We start from the raw sequence: 25,825 nt of genomic DNA, 5'->3' as shown, positions 1-25,825 counted from the left end.
CTCCAAATTTCCTGGTGCCCTACGCAGCTGCATATTTTGCGTATGGGTAAGGACGGCCCTGTCCCCACACCTTCATGAGTAAAACCTGCAGTGCCAAAAGTGAAATCTTTTGTCTGTCATTTATATATAAAATATAATGACGAGGAGTAAGATACATATTGTAAGCTCTTTGGAACGGGCACCGTCTTTTTGTTATGTATTTGTACAGTGCCCAGCACAATGGGGACCCAATCCACGTTGCTACTGCACTACAAATAATAACCAATAATCCTACAAATTCAGGCTGAATATTCAAGCCCGCACAAAGTCCCTATGCAAGTATGAGATCTCAATGTAAAACACACACCTCTTCTGGAGATGGGAGTTCTGAAGGGCTTATAATCACATTTTCTATTTTTATGTTTTTCTCTTCCCTGCTGCTACTTTAAAGAATAAAAGAGAAAATTGCCTGTAAACGGAAATATGTTAACTATGTTGAAAGTAAACAATTGGACACAAATACAGACATTTTCTCTTTCAGTTGTGTGTCTCAGGTAAATAACTTTTTTGACAGAGTATGATTATTAAATTCAACAATGAGTTTCTGTACTGCTTCTCCAAGAGGCATAGCACAGAACTTCTAGTCAAGAGGAAGGTGGGGCTATTGTAGTTTTAAACCATCTGTGTTCTCTCAATCCTGAACTGACACAATCCCTGGAGATCTGCCTAGGTTACGGCAGCCTCCCAGGCTTCTCTATGTGTTGAAGTGCTGCCTGGACCTGGAATCTCCACAGTGTTATTATGTGCTGTGTCCCTGCTCCTGATACTTCCCTCCCATCTCCAGAAGAGGTGGACACTCTCACCTCAAATGCTTAAGTCATAGGGCCAAATACTGTAATGCTTATGTTCCAATCCACAAAGTAGTTCTCTTATAGGCTCATCTTACATATGATGGAATTTGGAGGAAGGATAACTCCTTCAACTAGGCTTCTGGGGCTGTATGTGAAGGAATGGCTTATATAAATAATATTCTTCAAAGACAGAGTGAGAGTGACATTAATTCTGAGGTTTTATTCTTTTCCAACAAAGTATGCAAAGCATCAATATCAACATCTGAGTTTCTTGGTTTTTTTTTTTTTTTAATTTTAACACCTAATACAATTCCAATTTAAAGGATTACTTGCACAAAAAAATAAACACATTTGGTATAAAAAATTTATCACTTTAACACCCTTTTTCTTATGATCTGCACCCTGTTCGGTGCAGAGACATATAAAGACTAATGGCACAAATTTGTTTTTACTCTACAGGAGTTTGTTTTTATGTACCCAAGTACTCTAGAGGACACCAGCCCGCTTTATACAAGAACCATTTTCTTCAGCCTGCTGAATTTAGTTTCACAAAGAAACAAAGCTATAAAGGCATTATAAAAACAACTGCCTTATATTCTTTTTAGATACACTGACTTTTTGCACCATTTATATACATACTGTTATATAACAGCTCTTGAGTACAGTACATGCAGCAGAATATGCCTGTTGAATATAAAACATACATTTAAAATCTTCTCTTGTTAGAATTCTTTGAAGACTGAATTATTGTAGAATGCCCACTGCTCTGAGAAAATGGTTTGAGAGTACAAATGTCTGCATATGTTGGCCACTGGAAGAATCCAAGGCTAACAGGAATAATATTTATAGCACATCAGTAGTGCATAAATAATTTACTTACAATATTAAAACACAACTAGCAAAACTAATAGTTCAAGATCTTATGATTGCTATATTAATCCTTCTTTAAGTGGTTGCAAAATGTGATTTGTTAAAGTCCTCTATAAAATCTTTAGGATGTCATTTGTTTTCCAAATGAAGAAACTTATTTATGTCTACTGCCTCTTCTCTTCATTGCAGCAGTACACTGTGGACAGTACCATTTCCCTTTTGGTGCCTCTGTCAATCCAACACAGCCATAATGGAACCACTCTATTGGACACTATAAAACAAATATACAAAGAAAGTTTTATTGCACCTGTGGCAAGAAATGGATATTATTAAGTATGAAAATGGAATCGGCAAAATGACATCCTGTCCTCCACATAAAGTTGCTAATGACAGTAAGACGGGCAAAAACAAGAGAGATGAATGAAAAAACTTCACTTCCTCTAATAAGTACAGAAGATGATAGAACATTTGAACCATCACACCTGGACCCATGCACCAAGAAAAAAATAAAAATTTAAACCATGCTTAGAAAGTGCATTTTAAACAATCAAGCTACATGTTAAAGCATGGTTGAAATCATGATTTATCACATGCATCTGAGGAAGTGGGTATTCACCCACGAAAGCTCATGCTCCAAAACGTCTGTTAGTCTATAAGGTGCCACAGGATTCTTTGCCACTTTTTATAAAGGTCTGGGGAGTAAACGAGCTATCTTAGCTTTTAAAAACATATAGTTCAACTTGGATAGCCCGCATGACATCAACAAGTAAAACAGCACTATGCTAGAATGATATGAGTTATTTAAATATGTAGAATCTGACAACTCCTAAGAGAAACTAATACAAAAACACAGTAATAAAGGAGTAAGCAGTGACTGAACTGGCATACACATTTACTGACATTATACATTTAAAAAAACAAGCACATTGAATTTCTACTTATGTCTGATGCTATGTCCATGTGGCCGCGCAGTTCGGACTATGGGGGTGTAAACTGCAGTGTAAACTAGCATGCTGTGCTGTATCTCCACCACGTGGATGCTGCGGGTGAGAACTAGAAGATATCTAGTTTGCATTAATGTAGTCCTCTTTAAACAGCACTATATTAACATGAACTGGTAACTTTTACTTCATGCCTGCGGCATCCACATGGGAGAGTTACAGTACAGCATGCTAGCACGGGCTTCAATTCACAACCCTGCAGTCCAAATTATGGGCCATGTAGACTATCCTTTACACTGTGATCAAACATCTCGTTTACATTGCTTTTATATTACCTCTGAATTTGCACTATTACCTGCCCCAATTTCTACTGTGCTACTCTTGATTTTGCTTTATTTATTCTTGAACCGCTGAGCTCTCTGGCATAGTTGCTCTGATTGTCACTTGTGTTAAGTGTCAGAATGCTCTATGACACACAGTGGAGCAGCATGAAATACAAGTGGTAGCAAGAATGAAGTAGCCAAGTGTGCAATCTCCAGGCACACACATCTGCTTACCAAACTTTTACAGGACCAAGAAGCAAACCATGAAGAACATGAGCCAGATGTACTGCAGACTAGAACTTGCTACAAGTTCCATCACAAGTGCCTTTCAAGAGGTTTTGCTGGTTCTTCCAATCCCGCTCCCAATATTTTTCTTTTCCAAAACAGATTCTTGAAAAATTACTGAGTTTTATCAGTTTTCATTTTAAACTGAAAACTGGAATATACAAGTCATTTTAGCCAGAGGAAAAAACGAATAAAAAACTACATCCTGTGTATGTGCACAATAGAAAATCAAACAAATTTTTATCCCCCAAATCTTTAGCATTTTGCTACTTACATCTTGGTTATCGCAGCCCACCATTTCACCATAGGACACCTAGTTCAAGGATAAAATTCAAGCTATTAATATAGTAAATAATCAGCCTCTTCAATTACTGAATAATTCTATGGCAGTTTTCTTATATAAGCTCTGTAATAAACAACAACAGGGTTCTGACAACCTATATGTTGCAATGACATTTATTTTCAACACTAGATTATTTAAAAGAGAAATAAATAATGAAGTCCAATTTACTTGTCTTTATGCAAAAAGACAGTGAAATTCATGCATGTCTCAAGTTGGACATGAAAGGCCAGCACTCAGTGCTTCTAACATCTGCCTGAAACCTCAATAATGTCCATTCCACATTTGTTTATGACCAGTTTCCACTTTCAGATTCAAGAATTTCAAACAGTACCAAATGGCACACTTGTTTAAAAATACAAAACAAAACACAAACACCAACAGAAACACAACCAAATGTTTTCATTGGAATTTATAAAATTTTAGATGCATAACTATTAATCTTAGGTTGTATAAAAACTTACTTCTCTGAAATACAAATATGCTTGGATCATTTTCCCAGTTCTACCACCCCAATCTTCCCTCTTATTTTAAGTAATAATGGACTTCCCAATCTTGTAGAAATCATCCAAAACCTGAAAACAAAACTGATCAAATATACGGGAAATTTACCTGCACAAATTGCTTAATATTCCCAACTAGTAAACAAAGTGTGTTTAAACAAGTTCAGCATGTAAAATTAAGTGCATCCCTATAAAAAAGGGGGATGCGTGCCTTGTAAAAAGGCAGCTTGACCAAGTTTTTGATGTATCCATTAGCAAAGTATCTAGAGAGCTTCACACATGAGAATAGTCCAGAGAATAATATTTATTAGCAATAGTAATTCGGTAGTCAACTCCATTATTCATGTCACTTACGAGTGTATATTGACAGCATTCTAGCCCTGGAATTCTTAACTGTTTCAGAAGCATAAAAGAAAAATTCCCAAAAAGCTACCTATCCACAATATCTTCAGAACCCCATCATAGTAGATGCCTACAGTGCCCATGGGGATGACTAAAAGCAACTGAAGAAAAGGGATAAGTTTTAAAATTTGGTCCTTGTATGCTTGAATATATCTGCCAACTCGAAGTACTACATGGCCATTGCTAATTACCTAACGTCATTGTGATTTATACTTTTTTTCCTGACAACCTGAAGCAGGGGTAAACTAATATTGGCTATTCCAATAAGCAGTATCTACATATCGTCCGTTGCACTTTGGTTTTGTTTTAATTATAGTATACAATATGATTTTGGGCAACATAGAACAAATATGTATACATTGTACTGTTAAAATAACAACCAAACACACAAAGTGATACAAAGAGCTGAACTGAACTGAGATCCATCAATTAACTGAAACTGCACAAGTTTCACACTTTACAAACTAACATTTATGGGCTGAAAGGCTGAAGCATGGTGAAGCAGCGCATCTGTTGAAGAGCTGCTCAGTTTAAGACTCGTATATACAGAGCACTTACCTGATTACAAATGCAGTAACGTGGCTCATTGGGATCATAGGTCCAATCAACTTGGTTGTTAGAATCAGACTCTGGTATTGCTGCTGTTTGCTGAGATAGTTCTTGTGCTAAAGCAGACGATGAAGAACACGATGACAGAGATGAAGATGATGACGATGATGAGGACTGCTGGCTTGAAGACTTGTTGTTGTTTCTGAAAAATGAATAAATATACTAAATACTTTCTGAAGTAAGACCTGTTCACTCTACTGCCAACTCAATGAAATATGAGGAAACAAGGCTCAGGAGAGTGCTGGAAAGAATCTTTGATGAGATGCCCACATGCTATAGTAATCAAGTGTCATTCTCGAACAGATTGTATTCAGCAGGTAGTGCAAGTTCAGATGGATATGTTGCTTCTCTTTGCCAGAGAATAAGAGCACCTTTGTATTATGGTATCCTTACAAGATGGGGGCCAATTATTCCAACTGATAGAATTTAACGTGTTAAAGCTGCTCAATACAACTGACTCCTACTTCACAATCATTGCACCGATGGCCTTCACAGGTCAATGTAAACAATACACATTGTTAATACACAAATGGGATTTTATATATAAATTAATCTATATTGCACATGTAATCTGTAACAAACAGCTTCTTTTTGAATAGTCATCTTCACATCCATTCCCTTGAAATAAAACCGACATTCTACAACAAGCAGAAAAGCGATCTTTGTAAGCTATTTGAAGATAAGAAAAGCTGTTACTTAGACTGAGAATTGTAAACTGTGCAGTACTTGTATGCTAACTCATTCCAAGGCACACCACAAAAAGAAATTGTAATGTCAAAAGAAAACAAATTTAGAAGGGAGCATGTTTAGGTACAAGTTATCAAACAGCCTGAACTACGAAGATCTCATTTTAACTCACTCATGATGTGGGACCCCTGGTTCAATTCCCTCAGCTGCCTGATGAGAAGGGATTTGAACATGGGTTTCCCACCTCTCAGGCGAGTGCCTTAACCACTGGACTGTAGAATCACTCTCACTTGCTACCTATCCAAATACTTATTTAAATATTTATAAAATAGTGGAACAGCTTCAACAGGAGAGACTGAAAAAGGCCCACATCAGAATGTCCCATAGTCCAGTGATTAGAGTGCTCACTGGGTAGGTGGCAAACATGTTCAAATCCATTCTCATCAAGCAGAGGGAGGAACTGAACTGGGGTTTCCTAAGTTTCAGGTGAATTCCCAAACCAATGGGCTAAATATTATAAAAGGGAAGTGCTGCTCCTTCTGCCCCCCACATCTCCTGGTCGTTTTACGTGGAGTTAGGTGTGCTTTGAGAATGCTCCACAGGTGAGACATTCCTATCTTCACTTAATTTAAGGATAGCACTGAGGCTAAGGCATTATATAGGTGCCTGGGCACCTAAACTGAGGTATTGTGCACACGCACAATGGCTGAAACTAGGCAGTTGAGAACTTCTACAGTGAAAAGTTTAGGCATCTCCAGTGCTAAGCAGCAGCTGAACAGGGGTTTTGTCAGACATGCCAAAATTTAGGTATCTAAGTCCCTTCTGGATCTGGGCCCTACATTTTAGTATTCTTCCCCCATTATCTGAACTGATGGATAACATGCTAAACATAGCTGAACAAAACAGAACATACTTGCTTTTTCGACCACTCCGTGAATCTGTGGTTGATGAACTTAATGTTTGTGTTAATGTAGATGCCAGAGCTGATGATGAATATCCAGTTGAGTCTCTGGATAATGAAAATTCTCTCCCAAGTTGAAAGTCATTGTTCTTAAAGGCTTCATAGCTGGCTTTTAAGCTAGACGTTCTTCTTCCTTCCTTCATCTAAAGGAAACACTGATATTAGAATAAAGGATACTATAGAGGTCCTACAGACCTATAGAAATCCCCATGCTATGAAAAACCAGCTGTGCAAATATTTTATTTAAATGATAGCTACTATCCAGTTTACATTACGGTACAAACAGCCTAATGAGAAAAAGGCCACACCAAACTCCTCCTTTCCTGAAAGTCTTATGTCATGAAACCACAACATTAAGAGAAGCATAACATTATGAGAAGTCAGCTGAAAAAGTGATCATGAGAATTCAAATCAAATAAAAGCATAAACCTTTCTCCATTGGACTGGATGGCAACTTCCTTAAAATATTTTATGGGGAGGTTGTTACCTGTGCTGTGGCTTGCACTGCTTGAGCTGCTGCCATGGTAATAGCACCAGCTCCAGATCCTGAAGATAATGAGCCCAGGTTATATGATGCCAGTGGCTGAGAAGAGTTTGCATTGTATGCATTGTTGGAAGAGGATGATGAATTATTGTTTCGACACCCTGGATGAACAAAACACTTTTATGAAATTTAAAGTGAAACTAAAAATAGCTTTACATTTAGTAAGCAGAAAAAGTTACATATAACAACCAAAGATCAGAAACTTCTCTTAACTTATAACAATGCTACAGGAAGGGCTGGTCATGGCACATTGCTTATTACTGCCATGCACAACAGTCAGTTTGATTTACCATCTTTGTTTACCCCTCCACTGCATATCAGAATAACGTGGTCTTGTGGAAGGGACTGTGTCTCATGTCAATCCTCACTAATCTCTCCAGTTAAGAAGCAACGGCTGCTCTGTAATCTGAGTCCAGTACAATCTTTTGGTTCCAATTTTGAAGGCTACAGTACACATCCTCAAAAAAGTTCAATTTAATACTACTGTAACAACTATACCATTCTTCAAAGCAAAATAAATCATATATCCAAGAAGATAAGGACTAGAACTTTAACACAATATCTGACTGCAGTTGTGAATTAATCGCTTTGTAAAGAAAGTGCAGTTTCCTAATATTTAGCTACCATACACTTTACCAAAAGTAGCAGGGCATTAAAAAAAAAAAAAAAAATAATAATAATAATAATAATAATAATAAATGACCATGTATAGTAGACTATTAAAAATAGCAAAGCTCTAAATACTAAAGTTACCAAAAAGAGTTAGAGATACCACAAACCTCACTTAAAATTAAGTAAAAGTAGTCTATATTTACAAATCCACCTCTTTCCCTTGAAATAATATTGCCAAGACCACACACTTTTCCTACAGACCATCAGCAGGCTTGCTGACCAGGATCAGTTTACAAGACCAGGATCAGTTTACAAGACAACAGAGCTCAAATTAAAGGGAATAAAAGGCAGAAGCAGCAATGTAATTGATCTGATGTTTTGCATATGACTCAAAATAGTTCAGTTAGAGCTTAATTTGATTACCGTGCTGACTCCTCCACGCCAAGGAAAAAGAGACTGTGAATGCACGCATCTTGAAAATGAATAGAAATTCAGAAAAATTCTGAAGTTACAGTAGATGTGGCAGCTTCCTTTCCTCTACATTAAAATATCTGACAATCCAACAAATAGATTGTTTCCTCACTGCTGCTAAATGCCAGGTTTTATCTGCTTCCTAACAGTTGTGGTCCTCCCCACCACTTCGAAAGTAAAAATAGTCAAACATTTTTTCCTCAAAGTGAGAAAAAAATAATTTTTGTGAATGAACTATAATTTGAAATTTTTACTGTCCCTCCTCCAAGAGGTATAAGGAAATAGAATTTGGCATTTAGATTACCTGGTGTATTTTCTTTAGAGGCATCTGAAGTGAGAGTAGACAAAAGAGCTTCAGATTTAAACTTCTTTTCAGGAACATGATCTGTTGTACTATGGTGAGAAGATGGATTATGCTTTCTTTCTGTACGTAAAAAAAAAAAAAAGAAATGTTTACTAGATTTGAAAGTGTATGTAGCACTCAAGAAAGTGAAGAACTCAATAACCTTGACCATAATCTGGGAAAGAATAAACAGGTACCATACCCATAGAGTTCTATTAACTGACTTCAGTCCCAATAGAAAAACCCTGACATTTCATTCTTGGGTCTCCCTGGAACAAATATTACCACCACTAAGTTGTGCCAAATGCTGGTGGGGTTTCTGAAATGTAGGCAAACAAGGGTTATGAGGAGAACTCAGGAAATACCTAATTCTGAACAAAACATTATACATCTGAAATTTTTCACCAATGCATGTAGTAAAACTGAAGATGAAATGTTCAATTCCAGAAACTTACTCTCTACTGGAGTGTGTGAATGGGCATGATGGTTATTCACTGGCTGTGATGGTGTATCCAGTTCCAGAGAACCTAATATCCAGTTAAAAAAGCAGGAAAATTTAAATGCCAACCTCGAAATAATGCAGTGTAGCTAACTTTAATCTTTCAAGTCATCTTCACTTTTAGATATAAAATGCATCTTTAAGAGCTGTACAATACAAAGAATAATTCCACAAAAACAGTTATACTGATTTTAGCCAGGAATCCTAGAGAAGAAGTTGGACTTCAAAGCACAGTCTATGTAGCTATTTTTAGAGCACCAGAACAAGCCCCACAAGCACAAGTCTGCTGATGCAAACTGGGAGGAGTTTCCATTCTCTCCAAACCGCTAAATAGACAATCTTCAGTGTCAAGTGAATTTGAGACACCAAGGGACCGATCCAAGCCCACTGAAACCAAAGGGAACCTTTCCACTAACTACAATGAGCTTCAGATCAGGCCCCAGAAGTTGGAAGACTCAGATAAGCCATTTTACTTTGGTGTACTTGCTAGTTTGCTCTGAGATAGTTTTATGATAGATTATGTTTTTTTTAATTTGTGGTAGATTTTTTTTTTTAAACAAAAAAACAAACAAAAAAAAAGGACCTTAGAAACAATACTTTTCAGTGTGTCCCAGAGGTCTCAATCCACTGGATAAACACCATGACACAACTGCATCTTAAGGCAAACCTTCAGCTAGTATCTGCTTTTGGCTGGAAAAGAAAGATAGGTCCAAAAAAGGAAGAATTTCCAAGTTCAGGGAATAACTAAAGGCTGCAGATCTTATATTTAAGACTCCAAGTTTCTTGTAGCACTAGACTTCAAGGAGGCCACATGATCGACTGCTAGGGGAGGCTTTATGACAAAGCAATTGTTAAGACAATATACAAAATAAAAAAACATTTGAGTGTGTTCAAATGTATGCAATATCATTTTGATGGGCTGAAACCTATTCATCCTATCAATGTTATTACTACTTTAACTTATTTAATTACAGGACAACAGATTAGATTCTGAAAAGTTGTCTAAATAATCCAAGAAAAGAAACTATAGTTCAATAATTACTCTACCGCTTCCACCGTTTCTTTTTTTTAAATGTAGATATTTGGGAATGAACACAGCAGTGCTCGGATGATTGAGACAAACCCAATGAATTCATTTTAACAGGACAGGACTAAGCATCAAAGTTACATTTTGAGGATATTCTTGGTATGCTAGCATTACTCATGTAATGAACTAGCTCAGTGCTTGTCCTCTTGTGAACACTCAACTATACATCTTTATTCTTTGGTCACTAAAATACTAGAACCTTTGACATTTCATTTTTGAATACATGGTAAAAAAGTTGAGACATAAAACCTGCCAAAGCACATTTTGATTTCTAAATATTTAATATTCAGTTTTGCCACGAGTAAGAGAAAGCTCATCTTTCTGATCCCTCTCTCATCTGACTTAAGTTACTGTCTTACTAGTTCTAGGATTGAAGGAAGCAGATGTTGAATCACTGTTCCACAATTAAAACAGTAATTTTCCTATAAGATTTACTGTAGTTGTATTTAATCATTAAGATTTTATACACATTGTCCTACTGCAAGCTAAACAAACAAAACAATTATCTTTTACTGTAACTGTCAAATTGTTTCCCAAAATATATAAAACGGGTTCAGTGTAGTGTTCTTCCTGGAACAATAATTGCTACTATTATACTGTTTATTAAGCATTTGATTAGCAACAAATCTAGCAAAAAGCATTACGTATCAACATGAAGTATTAAGTCCAATCAATGAAAAAAGTAAAGTTATTTGCCCAAAGACAGACTGGAGCTTAAATTTGATAATCAAAGAAAATCAGAGGTTTTTTTTTGTAGAATAGTTACCCAAGTGCACTCTGTAAAATGCTTTTGGGGGCGTAACAACTTTGAGGAAACCCAGAGAAGAAATTTAGCCAACAAGGCAGTTCTTTTAACCACTTCTACTGCCATTCAGCACCCTTTACAAAAATGGACATAATGCTAGTTTTTGTTTTAAACTTTGGGTCATATACACTAGTCAGTCAATGAATCTAGGATTTTAAGTACGGGTGAGCAGCTTGTCTGCTCTGGACAAGTGAAGCGTTTGATTGGAGAGAGTTTCTGGACAGTAGAATTTTCTAGAATGACCAGTTTTTTAAAACTTAAATTAACAACACATTTGATTTACACAGCAAATATAAATTTTCAGTTGTACAAGATTATATGTTGTTATAATTATTATTGATGTATGATTCATATTACCTGATACATTTAATAGATAATGCCTTAGCTTAACTTGATTTGGACCTAGTTATATAAGAAACTAACCACCTTCTAGTTCTCAGATAACTAAAATAGTAATATGGGGGTAATGCCTAAGCATATAAAGATGTTTTAAAAAATTAGATAGGGTATGAATCTCTTTTTAAAATATAAGAAACAAAGCGTTTAAGTTTAAACTCAAAACAGATCTTGGAAACAAGCAGAAAAACTGCTAACCTTTAGCAAGATCTTCTTTTGACAAACAAAATGTTACTTTCTTCAACAGATAATGGCGTATACTTACGTCTTTCTAGTATTTCTGTAATCCCAGCATTATCTGCCTCAAGTTCCATTTTAAATTTAGCTAGTTCTTGGTCCAACTTTCTCAAGTGCCGGTCTACCTGTTTTAAAGCAGATCAATGATGACCTCCAAAACTTGAAATTGTTTAACAGTGATAAAACTCTACCACCCTTCAGAGAATTTAAGAGTTTTGAATATTTAATGGGATACATTAGAAGAATGAAGTTTGATAGACTTCAATGATGTAGGGACTGACGAGAGGAATCTGCATAATACAGTGCCTTAGGAAAAAAACACTGCACTTAAAAACCGTCTTCCATCTGTAATCATACAGGAGAACTAACAATGTATGTCACTATATTAGCAGATTAAAGCTATTTTAGCAATTATCAACTCACCAAGATAGTTTAAGATTATAAATCCATTAAGAAAACGGAAAAGAGAATGGCAGACAAGAAATCATTAAATGCCTTTGTAACATATTGTACAGGTTTTCAGTTTGCTTATTTTGTACCCCATGGGATATATAATAAGCATATTTAAGATTCTGCCAGCCCACACAACACATTAAAAAGGCACTTACCTGATTTATCCTCATCTTCCCCATATTATTCTGTTAATGGAGTTAGGATCTTAAATTATTTTGTATTTAAGAAGTATAAGTTCAGCATTACAACCATAATTAAAGGTTTGTCTTGTGCACACATGCAATGAAATTTCACTGGTGCGTTTCCAAAAAGAAAGCGCGCGCAAGACAGTCCATCGTTCACCTATGACACCATACTTTTTGCATAAAACAGAACAAAACATTTTAAATGAAGTGGAAACATGGATGTTTAAGTTGTACCTGTGACTTTCACTTTTTAAAACAAGTTGAGTTTACCTTTTATACATTACTATAGTAACAACTTTTTTGTTAATACTTCTGTAATGTGCAGGCAAGCTAATAAAAGGGTTCCCCATATGACAAAGTTTAGATTTCCTTAAGACAAATCATGTTATTCACTTTAATCCCTTTGTTTACTTACCAAGTCATAAATCTGATTTGCCAATTGTACTTTCTCATCTGCATCTTCCAAAGCTTTATAGTAATCCTGTAAAGAGATTTTTGGTAAAATGATCAAAATAACTTGAGTGATTCTTCTATGAATAATTACTGAATTCCTCATTTTGATTTATATTTCATAGTGAATTACAAATCCAATAAAATTTACTGCTTAGGCTTTAAAAAATATTCTATAAAGACAAGTCTCTCAACGATTAATTCACCTACATTTTTAAGTGATACCTACTTGACATTTTTCATCTTTTCTAGACCAAGAACAGAACAGAACAGAACCTGGGTATGAAAAGTGCTGAGGTACTCTTCCTGCTATATTATGGTGTCATTACACAAGTTAGCTTGCTGTGAGAAAGGAAACCTGGGCCAGCTTGTTCCACTCTATATTAACACATACATAAACTGATAGAATAAGCTAATATCCAGCATGTTAAATTGTGTGCCATTTCAAAAGGATCTTTTAAAAAAAGTGAATAATTATCACTCATTGTAGATTGCTGATTGACCCTCTACAATAATATGTTTCACACCCTAGCCATTCAAAAAGCAAATTAAATAAAGCTTTGAAGGGAGTTACATTCATCACAGAAGTCTGGTCTACACTACAGTTAGGTTGATGCAAGGCACTTATGTTGACCTAACTTTGTAAGCGTCTACACTAAAACGTTGCTCCCATAGATGTAACTCACCCACTACTTCAACTTAGTAACTCCACCTCCAGGAGAGGCATAGCACTTAGGTCGATTCTGACGCAGTAAGGCCTACGCAGAGTCAGTGTAAACACTGCATTGCTTACATTGACTTTAGAGGCCTCCAGAAAGAGTCCCACATGCCCCACCTATGACCAATCTGGTCACCATTTAGAATTTTGCTGCCGAGAGGCCAGGTACAGAGGTACATGCTCCTCCCATTTTAAAGCCCTACGAATTTTTTAAATTCCATTTTCTGTTTGCTCCACATGGAGAGCTCATCTAGCAATTGCCCAGCTGAACATGCTGGCTACACGCTGCAGACACGCTCCTGTCTGGAGTACACAGAAGGTGGTGGATCTCAAGAGTCTATAAGGAGAAGAGGATGTACAAGCACAGCTCCGATCCAGCAAACAGAGCGTTGGCCTACTAAACCCAGGGTTGTGAGTTCAATCCCTGAGGGGGCCATTAAGGGAACTGGGGTAAAAATCTGGGGATTGGTCCTGCTTGAAGCAGGGGGTTGGACTAGATGACCTCCTGAGGTCCCTTCCAACCCTAATAGTCTATGATTCTAACAGAAACACTGTATATCTACGATCAGATCGCTCGGGGCATGGACGAGAAAGGATACAAGAGGGACCAGAAGTGCCGCATGAAAGCCAAAGAGCTGCAGCAGGCACACCAGAAGGCATGGAGGGCTAAGTCGCACTGTTGTGGAGCTGCAGACAAGCCACTTTTACAAAGCGCTGCTTGCCATATTCAGTGGCCCACCACACCGGAAGGATACTTCAGGGTAGCTGGTGTCACAGGCCTCCAGAGTGAACAGTGAAGAGAAGGCGTTGGATGAGGAAGAAGAGGAGGAGGAGTATGGGGGACAGTTGACTGGGGACTCCAGTGGTGCAGAGAGCCAGGACCTGTTTTTGACTCCAGAGCAGTCGTGCCAGTCCCTACAGCCCAGCACGGGCAAGCCTCATTCAGAGGAAGGAACTTCTGGTATGCAGTTTGTTTTATTATTGAAGGGACATGTCTGTCCATTTACTCATGCTAGAAGACGTAGTGAAATAACCAACAGAGGAAGAGTCACTCTTCTCATTCCCGTGTACAGTGGAAGGAGCCCTGCAGAACAGTTTGTTTATGGGCACTGGGATGCCCTCTGAATACTCCACAGAGTTCTTGAGGAAACTTTCCTGGAGGTAGTCTGTAATCCTCTGATAAAGATTTCTGGGGAAGGCTGCCTTATTTCTTCTACTGCGGTAGGACACTTTCTTACGCCACTCAGCAATTACTTCAGCAGGCAGCATTGCAGCACACAGGTTAGCGGCATATGGTGTGCCGCCGGATGCGTGCAGAAGCTGTTCCGTTTCAACCTCCATTACCCTCAGGAGTACATCATCAGGCAAAATAACCATCGCCTGTGGAAAATTATTCAACTGCCCTATCTGTATATATTCATGGCCAGGAACAAGGGGAGTGAGTTCAGCATACCACATTTCTATTTATCTTGTGAATACACGCACAATAGTACCTCTGTGCACTGTATCTTTTGCAGCTGGAAATTGTGGTCCCATGGTTCCCTCCATCCACACCAGTGGAGTGGCTCAGCCAGATAAGAACGTGAAAGAAGAGGACATGGGATGACATGTTCCAAAGAGAACCTGCAAGCCTCTGGTGCTTTACATACCTAATACAGGGCTTGGAGGATCACCCTTGAAGACAGCAAGGACAGGGATAGAGTGGAGAGGAAAAAAGCACAGCAAAAGGAGAGAGATATGCAGTAGGAAATGCCAGTGCTTTTCTAGTGGCAAACCGACATTCTGGAGACTCTTGTTGACCTTAAGCATGGGTCTGTCAAACCTGGTCTCCCTCTGCAGCCCATTGATAACTGCATTCCATAACCTCCCTATTCCCCACCCCATATTCTACGTGACATCTGGGAACACAGCATACCCGTACCACTCCACCCCAGGGGAGATCACAGACTATCACGGCTGCACATACACTGACCTGAGACACACACAATTGGTGACTGTGTTTGTGAAATGAAAATGACAGTTCTTTCCCTCTCAAAGGTTCTTTTCCCTCTATTTATAAAATTTCATTCAGGTCAGAAATATGTCTGTCTGTCTATGGGTTTGGAAACTTAATTCATCTTTATTAATTCACAATATAGGGTGGCTGGGACTAACATCATTCACAGATAATAGCAAATGGTGCATTTGCAACGTTATTTTACTATACACTTATTACAAGGTTCATATTAGGGTGCAAAAACACACAAACCAAACCAAAACACAACTAAAAAAACCCCCAAAACTCAAAAAACAATGCCAGGCAGAGCACACTACAGCAACACACGTTACTGTGGCTCACTATTAAAATGGTCTTTCAAAGCCTCCCTGAGATGTTTAGCAGCTCCCTGTTGAGCTCTTCTTATAGCCCTGGTATCTGGCTGCTCAAAATTAACAGACAGCCACTCCCTTTTCTCCCTTTGCTTCACAGTAGGCAGCTATAATCATTGAGGTTTTTTTCACTGAGGTCTAATCTCTTGAGTAGATAGTACCAGCCAAAAGGCCAAAGACACATTCAACAGTCATTCTACATCTGCTGAGCCTCTAGCTGAAGTACTGTTGGCTGCTGTCATGGTGACCAGTGTACTGCTTCACGAGCCATGGGAGTAAGGGATAGACTGGGTCTCCCAGGATCTCTACTGGAATTTCAACATTCCCATTGGTAATCCTCTGGTCTGGAAAGAAAGACCCTGCTTGCAGCTTTCTGAGCAGGCCTATTTTCTTAAATATGCGTGCTTCATACATCTTCTCTGACCAGCCTGTGTCGATGTCGATAAAACATCCCTGGTGATCCACTAGTGCTTGCAGTACGACAGAAAAATAGTCCTTTCTGCTGATGTACTCTGTGGCAAGGTGGTTCAGTGCCAAAATAGGGATATGCATGCCATCTATCACCTAACCACAGTTCAGGAACTCCACCTCTGCAAAACTATCCGCTATGTCCTGCAAATTGCCCAGAGTCAGACTCCTGTGTAGCAGGCTGCGATTAATGCACACTTGCATCACAGCAACCCCCACTTGGATTTCCCAACTCCGAACTGACTGCTGACTGATGGGCAGCAATCGGTCATTGCCTGCTTTCACATAGCTCTTACCAATCCCTTCTCCACTATCAGTGCAGCTCTCATTCTGGCATTGCTGCACCAGAGGCTGGAGCAAGCTCTGCACATACTTCCAGGAATGTGGCCTTGCACAGCCAACGTGCTTCAGCCACTGCTCACTGTCCCAGGCCTGCATAACAATGCAATCCCAAAACTGGTGCTCCACTGTCCGCAGTTCCTCCATGAATGCCAACAACAACCTTGAATTGTGTCTATGTCCCACAGCAAGCTAGGCTCCAAGGAATTGTCTTGTTCCTCACAGCTCCACTGGCAGATTGCAAATACTGCAGGATCAGGCTTGTGCTCATAATGCTCATCACAAAAGCGCAGAGCTGTGCAGGATGCATGCTTCTCACAGAGACAGGCAGGTTCGCGGGGCTTTTGAAACCGGCATGAAATATTATGGGATGCAAACAGAATTATGGGATGGAATCATGGAACATTGAAACCATGTTCCTAGTCACCCCTGCGTGATTTGTTTGCCCCCAGGAGTCACTGCTTTTCCAAAGCATCCTGTGCTAGATGGTGGCAACTTGTACAGTGGGATAGCTACCTGTGTTGCACTGCTCTCTGCATCGATGCAAGTGCTACTAGTGAGGATGCGCACGCCAACACAAGAACATAGTGTGTACATGCAAAAGCGAATTAATTACTGCTGCGGCTGTATGTCAATGTAACTTAGGTCAACTTAATTTTGTACTGCAGACTTACCATGAGGCCCTGTCTATAGTAGACAACTGCACTGATTTAACTAAAAACATTTAAAACTGATCTGGTCAAACTGGCATAAACCCCTAAAAACAGACACACTTAAAATCTGTTTAAGCCTTGCTTATCAAGTTAGCTGTATGTTTAAACTTTACACAGGGATTTGTACCAGGTTAACTAGACAGATTTAAAATCTATATTTGTTAAACTAGTGCAACTTTCTAGCACAAATACTTAGCTGCCCTTCTCGGAAAAAAAGGTCCAAGAGAGTCTAAAAACTATCCTGCTTAGCTGAACATATTCGGTGAAGTCTTGGCCCCACTGAAGTTAATGGAAAAACGTCCACTAACTTCAATGGAATCAAGTTTTCACCCTATTATAAAGGATTCCATTCATGTTAGTTAAGGAACAAAGAGAATTCAGAAGACCTGCAGCTTCTTGGTATCAGATGAACGTGGTCTCATCACACATTTACATGTGGGTTTTCTATCTAAACCACTGAAGCTGACATTCTCACTCCATCGGTGAAAAAAGCATAGAACCAAAACACCACTAAGGCAGGGTCCACATCCAAAAATTACACTGACCTAACTACATCACTCTGGGCTGTGAAAAAATGTCATTTAGTGAGGATCAGACACAAGATCCATGGGAGAAAAATCTTATGGACCTCAGGTCATCCAGGGCAATGAGTAGGTTATGCTTTTATAACCTCGATCCCTGACTGATTACGGATAAATTGAGTTTCATTTTGGGAAGCCCTGTGCTACCTAATTAGGTCAACTTAACTGCCACTGCGGTGCAGTTAGGTCAACAGAAGAACTCAGGTGGATTACCTATGTGGATGGAAAAACCCCTTCTGTGAATATAAGAAATACCTTCACTACAGTGGCACTGCTGCAACATCGCAGGTCTGCAGTATAGACATGGCCTTGGTGTTCCAAGCAGGGCTAAGGAACTCCACAAGCTGAAACTCAATTTATCTGTAATCAGTTGGGACTCAAGATTATTTGACTCCCATGAAAGTATAGCCCACCACAACCCCAGATGGCCTACGGTCCATAAAAAAATTTCCCCCATGGATCCTGGGTCTGGTCCTCACCAAATGTCCCTTCAGATACTTTCTGGGTAAAGTATCACCCTATAGCAATTCAGCTCCATCTAAAGGTTGGCAAAGAATACAACCCATTGGATGTAATGCCAACACTGACGTCACTGAGGGGAGGAGTAAAGGTGACCCCCACCTTGCATAAGGGTTTCTGAAGCATCTAAGGGAAGATGCATATACTAAGGCTCAGCACAAGTCCCTCCAAAGAAAGCCAGGCCATTTATTCTGTTTCATCCCTTACACGTATGGGAGCAGGGGGACTGAGAGAAAAAACTAGGTGAGATGATGTAGCTCTTGTTATTACTAATCACCATATTAATGACCTGACTGGCTGATGTCACTTCATATTCCTAGCATTTCTAATGAACACTAGACTGCACCGACAAAAAAAAATGGAGGAAAACTTCTTGATTAGTGCTAACTTTCCTTTTTGTAGTAAGTGCAATTTGCCACTCTCGAAGCCTAATTCAGGCCACAGTTCTCAACACTTTACAGCCAAAATTAAGGGAAATTAATATTAAACCAGCAATCTCTGAGTTATATATTTGTTTAAAAACATGACCCACTCCTGTAATGTCCTTACCTTTTTGATTGACGTCATTTGCTCTTCTCTCCATTCAGGTTTGTTTTTCTTTGCATTCATAAAAAATTCATTTACTCTTTGTTCCAGCTGATCCATTGCATCTGCAGCACACAGAAGATTAAAAGAATGTTACGATCTTACATATACAAATGCTATGTGTTTTGTACAGGGTAGTGGGTTTTTTCTTAAACCAAGAAGAATTGGCATTTTTTATCAAAACTACTAGAGAAAATACAAGCAGCTGAGCGAGGGAAAGAATTATTTACCTTGCAATTCTGCTTCTTGGAAGTCATTTGGGTAGGATTCTCACTCCAGGATATTGTGCTCTCGAGCATGAGACAAGCAGGGCTCCAAGTTTTAAAGGGTTTTTTTTGGTCCCTAAGACCAGTGGCAGCAAGCTGAAACAAGCCCCAAACTCCTCACCCAGCTTTAAACTGCTGACTTTGGAACTTTCCAGCCAATTACAATTTGAGCAGGAAACAAAGTATCCTCCTAAGAAATAAAGTCAGATACAAAACCAAATAATTTAAAAATTAGTGCCTCAAAAAAGTAGAGCAATAGACAGAGAAGAGAAAAAACCACCACCTTCAACTCAAGTTCTTCTCCAACTATGTGAGGGAGTGGGAAACTACGTGAAAGTCCTGCCAGAATGGTATCCTCAATGAAGTAGAATTGTGAAGTAATTCCCCATTCTTGCCAGATACCACCCGAGGAAGGATTCGGACTTGTGACATCTACAGCTTAAGAGAAGTCACAAAAGGAAAAACTGAAGCCACTAATTCCACAGCCATCAACATGGACAAGGAAAATGCCTTGTTTGGTTTATTTATTAAAACAAGGAATGGAAATATTCCAAAAGCATCAAGCTTAATACTTCAGCCCGAGGTAGTGTTTAAACAAGCAAAAGCTTTCAAAAGCATTTGATCAGCTGAAATAGGGGACAGCCCCCCCCCCCAACCCCCCAAAAAAATATCAAGAGGGCAAGAAAAGTTCAGGTTTCCTTATTTTGGAATTAGATTCTGCAAGACCGAGAGACCGACAGGCCAAATCCAAGTTACAGCATTTGGTAAAATGTATGGAACAAGGACAATGTGACTACTTTGCACATGATCTGAGACAGAAACATTTTCAGGTGCGACAGCTGAGGTCACCCTGCCTCAACAACATGAACCGTGGCCATACACTTCCAGTTTCAGGCCAGCCACTTGCAAAATACGATCTCACAGCTCCAATTGCTGGATTGTGCAGAAAATGGAGTCAAATAAAATATGAAGCAGAACTGGCTTTCTAAGGGATTTAGTCACTCCATGTAAACCCCCAGAGAGATCTTTTGGCATCCGGCATATAGGAAAGAGTCTCACAAAGATGGGCACGAGCCCTGGATATAGTGCTGGAAAGATGAGAGGCTCACCAGTATAGAACTCTGACAACACCTCAGAAAGGGGTCTCACATGAGTCTATAGCACAATCTTCTAAAATTCTAGTCAACTAAAGCCTGATGTCACAACCAACATGAAAGTCAACTTTCATATAATTAAACTGGACTCATATGTACTAAATGGCTCAAGAGGAAACGTCATCAGTTTTTTTCAGACCTAGCTTAAAGAGATCCCGAAGAGTGTCAAGCTCTACAAGAACCTGACAAGCGGCTGCAGAGACAGCAGTTTATCTGAAAAAGCTAACACATAGACCCAGACTGAATAAGCCTTTAACCGAACTCAAATCGAAGAAAAATGTAGTCAAGTAGTTTCTGTGCAGGGCAAATCAAGGGATCTATGCATGTCTATGTGTATACCAAACAATTTCCACTTGCTTTTTAAATCCTTTGGGGAAATGGCTTTCAAGATGCCAGTGAGACAATATGCCACTGTATATTAAGGGCTTTTGAAAATCTAGTCTTGCAGCCCAGACAACAATGGCTTATGACCAATATGCCCAAAGGTCTTATTCTCCCTTTCTCACCAAGACAATAAATGTATTCAAAGGAATAAAGTGACCAGCTATCGAAATACTCCAGAACCATTAAAAAAGCCAACTTTTTTGCTCATTTACTATCTTTTGGCCTCAGCTGATGTTCACTGTGAAACCAAGTTCCCTTGATATCCGTCATGGTTATAGAAGGTTGCTTTTGAAACGGAGGTTTTCCCTTCCCTCCTTTGTGGGAGGTGGCCCAAGAGAATGAAGGGTGGCCTTTCCATCCTTCTTAAGTCCTCAACAAGGTCTGAGACAGAATACATCCTCCAACTTTTTCTTGATCCTTTGATAGCAACCCTTATGGGTCAACTTTTTAAAGGTTCTGGTGCTTCTCCTGGGTAAAGGATTCTACCAGGCAGAGGCATTTTCCAGACATTGGCCTTTGGCTATGTAGCCCTGGTAATCCATGACTTGAAGGACTGAAGTTAAAGACTTTAAACACTTCACTTGAACAAATTCCCATGCTGAGGCTCAGAAGTCTGGTCACCATTCAGCTGTTCTTTGCTCTAGCCATGACTGCCTCACATGGGGTGATGGGCGAAACAGCCAGCCATGTTATACTTTTTCCATAACTACCTAGTAATGAGAGGTCCTCAGTCCCCCAGGTCAAAGATATGGTGCAAGAGTAATTTTAACTCTAACAGAAGGGGGGTCCTGGCCCAATTATGTCTCAGTTGTGGCTCTTGTAAATTTCTAAACCAGCACCAACTCAAGTCAGCTGACTTACACAGCAGTTTTAAAAGTTTTGAGAATGTGGGACCCTAGCATTGAGTCACTGTCTTGCCACATCCCAAGAGTCCTCTGGTCTATCTGTGATGTCCAACTAGCAGCTATGATCACAAGCAGCTGGACTGGAACAGAGAAGAAGAGTGCCTGGAATTTCTACAATGCTTTGGGAGGCTTTGACACCAACTGCACAAGAATCACTAGGATAACCAAGGTCTGGATCAAACTTTTTTCTGTTGACTCCCAGAATACTAAGGCTGATCTTGGTATAAAAATGCACTAACTGTGTGAAGAGGTTCACCAGCTTCCAAAGCAGCACCAGACCATGAATGGGAGAAAGACATTTGTGGTCTCAGTTTGAAGCTGCCCAAGTCAAAGGGCTGCTGGTTTTCTTTTGGTGCCACCTATTGACATTTTAAGGAGAAGCAATGCTTCAATTAACACGCCATAATTCATACCAATGACTTCAAGCCATGAAGCCTAGAGAGCGCTAAGGCTGCGACACAGCTCAGAGTCCCTGGTTTTAGAGGGCTGGTTCAGCATGCTTCAACACCTACTGTGAAACTGACCAACTAGACTCACCAGGCAACATGAAGTCCCAATGCTCACAGATCAAGACTGGCTCAGGCTTTTACTTCAAAAGCCTATGGTCTGACCTATTGCTAGACTTAAAAAATCTTCAGGGTTCTGCCTCAAGGTGATGTTCCCCACCATACTTGAATTAACTGGGTTAGATCTGCAAACAGATTTAAACACATCTACACTGCATGCCCAAACCAGTTAACTTACTCATCCATTACAGACTGTCTCGAGGATGTATTCTGATGCTACTGAGTTGTCTTCCTCCCTTTCTGAGGAATCAGACAACATATTGTAAATCAAAGTAAAATTATTTAAAGCACGATGCTTCATAGATTTGTCACAGAGAAAGCAGAGGCTTTGTGAAATACTATGCAAAAAAGACCAAATCATGGGCAGAGACCTCTCTGTGGTATCCTGCCATAGAAGCCCTACAGGCAACCAGTGGTCAAGGGAGTCCAAAAGGCAGCAGTCCTGAAAACAAAAAAACAAGGGCTGTCGGCTAATCACAGTTAACTCATGTGATTAACTCACAAAAATTAATCATGATTAATCGCAGTTTTAATTGCACTGTTAAACAACAGACTCCAATTGAAATGTATTAATTATTTTGGATGTTTTCCTACATTTTCATATACATTGTATTCTGTGTTGTAATTGAAATCAACGTGTATATTATTTTTAATACAAATATTTGCACTGTAAAAATGATAAACCAAAGAAATAGTATTTTTAAATTCATCTCATAAAGTACTGTAGTGCAATCTCTTTGCCGTGAAAGTATAATTTACAGATTTTTTTTGTTACATATCTGCACCCAAAAACAAAAGAATGTAAAACTTCAGAGCCTACAAGTCCACTCAGTCCTACTTCTTGTTCAACCAATTGCTAAGACAAACAAGTTTGTTTATATTTATGGGAGATAATGCTGTTCTCTTCTTATTTACAATGTTGCCTGAAAGAGAGAACAGGTGTTCTCACGGCACTTTGTAGCCAGCATTGCAAGATATTTACATACCATATGCACTAAAGATTCTTATGTCCCTTCATGCTTCAACCACTATCAATATGGACGCATGTCCCCTGGAACGACAGAGTCTGCTTGATAACAGTCCAAAGCAGTGCAGACCGACGCATGTCTGTTTTCATTATCTGAGTCAAATGCCACCAGCTGAAGGTTGATTTTATTTTTGGTGATTTGGGTTTTGTAGTTTCTGCATCTGAGTATTGCTCTTTTAAGACTTCTGAAAGCATGTTCCACTCCTCATCCCTCTCAGATTTTGGAAGGCATTTCAGATTCTTAAACCTTGGGTAGAGTGCTGTATCTATCTTCAGAAATCTCACATTGGTACCTTCTTTGTGTTTTGTCAAATCTGCAGTGAAAGTTGTTCATTCTTAAAATGAACATGTGCTGGGTCATCATCCGAGACTACTGAAATGAAATATATGGCAGAACGTGGGTAAAACAGAGCAAGGGGCACACATTTCTAAAGACCGCTACCGCACTCGACCCAAGGTTTAAGAATCTGAAGTGCCTTCCAAAATCCTGCAAATATACACAAACTTGTTTGTCCGCTCGATTGGCTGAACAAGAAGTAGGACTGAGTGGACTTGCAGGCTCTAAAATTTTACATTGTTTTATTTTTGAATTCAGTTTTTTTGAACAAAATTCTACATTTGTAAGTTCAACTTTCATAATAAAGAGATTGCACTACAGTACCTGAATTAGGTGAATTGAAAAATACTATTTCTTTTGGGGTTTTTTATAGTACAAATAGTTGTAATAAAAAATAAATATAAAGTGAGCAATGTACACTTTGTATTCTGTTATAATTGAAATCAATATATTTGAAAACGTACAAAACATCCAAAAATATTTAAATAAATGGTATTCTATTATTAACCGTGTGATTAATCACGATTATTTTAATTGCATGATTTATCAGAATTGTTTAAATGACTCGACAGCCTTAAAAAAAGTAAATATAGGGACGGAGCCATAAGTGGACAGCAAGAAGATACCTAAAGAAGCGTGGATGCCTGACAAAGCACAGGCAGGGTGCCAGCCGAAGTGGCAGGGGACTTGCAGGGAGCTGCTTCACCAAGCATGGCCAGGAAGGAAGGTTTCAGAGGCTTCACACTGCCTCCTCCTAGGCAAGGGGGGCAGCTGAAGCTCCAGCCCGCTGCCAGGGACTTAAGGGCCAGAAATGCAGTTTGGGAAGTTCCACCTTGTCTTGCCCTAGGGAGCAGCACAAGACCCAGCAATGAAACTCCTGCCCATTGCCATAGGGCATCTGGAGACCCGGTGTCATTTCAGCTCGCCTGGCACCGCGGGCTGCTCGGGGTCACGAGGCAGCCGGTGACGGCAAGGAAACAGCTCGGCACATTTCCGCCGAGCACGCTCCGCCCCTCGCTGCGTGAGGAGCCCCGGCTGCTCCCAGCCTCACGCGGACTCTGCGCTGCGCGGGCTCCCGTCCCGCCGCGCCCGCCGGCGGCTCGCTGGGCAGGGGTGTCCCCGGAGCCAAGCCCGCACTGCGCTCCCCGTCCAGGCCGGCTCAGCCCCGGGTGGCAGCCCCGGGAGCGGGTACGAGTCGCGCTGCCTCCGGCGGGCCCGCAGCGCCTGGGGCTGAGCGCGTGGGCTGGAGGAGGCGGGGCTCACGTACTCTGCACCTGCAGATCCATCTCGCGCATCTCGGTGAACCTGTCGCGCAGATCCATGGGTAGCTGCTCGATCACTGCGGGGACACAGAGGGGAGGGGGGAGAGAGGAGTCAATCACCGCCATGGCAGGGGGAGGGGGAGCCCCCGCGCTGCCGCCCCCGCCCCGCCCGGCCACCCGGCCGGCCGGGACCCCCGCCCCGCGCACACTCACTCTCCAGATAGTCCTCCAGGTACAGCATGGCGGCGGCGAGGCCAGCGCTAAGGGGCTTCTCGCTAACGGGGGATCGTCCCTTCCAATATGGCGCCGCCGCCAACAACACCAGCAGCTCGACTCGGCGAAAACAACATTGGCGGGGGACGGGGCTCGCTCCGGCCCTGCGCCGATTGGCTGCCTGAGCCTCTGACGTAGGCCGCGGCTGGCGCCCGCCCGCACCATCCTGGGAAACGTAGTAGCCGCGTGAAGGAGGGCCAGGGACTACATGTCCCACAATGCACCGCCAGCAGCAGCTTCGCTCCTATGTTGAGGGGCGGGGCCACCCAGAGGTTCGGCTTCTTTGAAGGAGGCTGGCGGGGACAGTGGCGCGTGGCGCGGTGGTCTCAAGCCTTGGGGAGTTTTGCACGGGCCCCGCAACTGGGCCCTCCGCTCAGCCAGTGCCCAGGCTCGGTGTCACGCCAGCCTCGTGCACTAGGTTCCAATGCCAGTCGCTCGCTTTTGGCACCTTGTCTCTTGGTCCTGTTGGAGAGCCACGGCCCAAACCTGAACGGACAGTGCGTGGCCAGCGCTGTGCCTCCTCGCCAC

The 25,825-nt window shown here is 40.5% G+C and overlaps 1 protein-coding gene across 2 annotated transcripts; it reads right to left on the bottom strand.

The window, feature by feature from the left end:
• Nucleotides 1–1,024: 1,024 nt before the first annotated feature.
• On the bottom strand, nt 1,025–25,410 carry ING3 (inhibitor of growth family member 3). Of its 2 annotated transcripts, XM_030549096.1 has the most exons (13): nt 25,030–25,101; nt 22,770–22,840; nt 19,354–19,579; nt 19,088–19,188; nt 12,799–12,864; nt 11,774–11,870; nt 9,177–9,248; nt 8,683–8,802; nt 7,239–7,396; nt 6,704–6,894; nt 5,053–5,245; nt 3,524–3,562; nt 1,025–1,971 (listed from the first exon to the last, which is right to left on the bottom strand). In XM_030549096.1, the coding sequence occupies exons 4-13, from the start codon at nt 19,181–19,183 to the stop codon at nt 1,855–1,857; spliced, it is 1,149 nt and encodes a 382-aa protein (XP_030404956.1). In that variant the 5' UTR covers nt 19,184–19,188; nt 19,354–19,579; nt 22,770–22,840; nt 25,030–25,101; the 3' UTR covers nt 1,025–1,854. The 2 variants fall into 2 exon arrangements, with proteins under 2 accessions (XP_030404956.1, XP_030404955.1); XM_030549095.1 differs by lacking the exons at nt 19,354–19,579; nt 22,770–22,840 and adding an exon at nt 25,238–25,410.
• Between the last annotated feature and the right edge of the window lie 415 nt (nt 25,411–25,825).

Source organism: Gopherus evgoodei, chromosome 1 (genome assembly GCF_007399415.2).
Source record: "Gopherus evgoodei ecotype Sinaloan lineage chromosome 1, rGopEvg1_v1.p, whole genome shotgun sequence".
Classification (NCBI taxonomy): Eukaryota; Metazoa; Chordata; order Testudines; family Testudinidae; genus Gopherus; species Gopherus evgoodei.
This window is presented reverse-complemented; position numbering and strand designations above follow the sequence as displayed.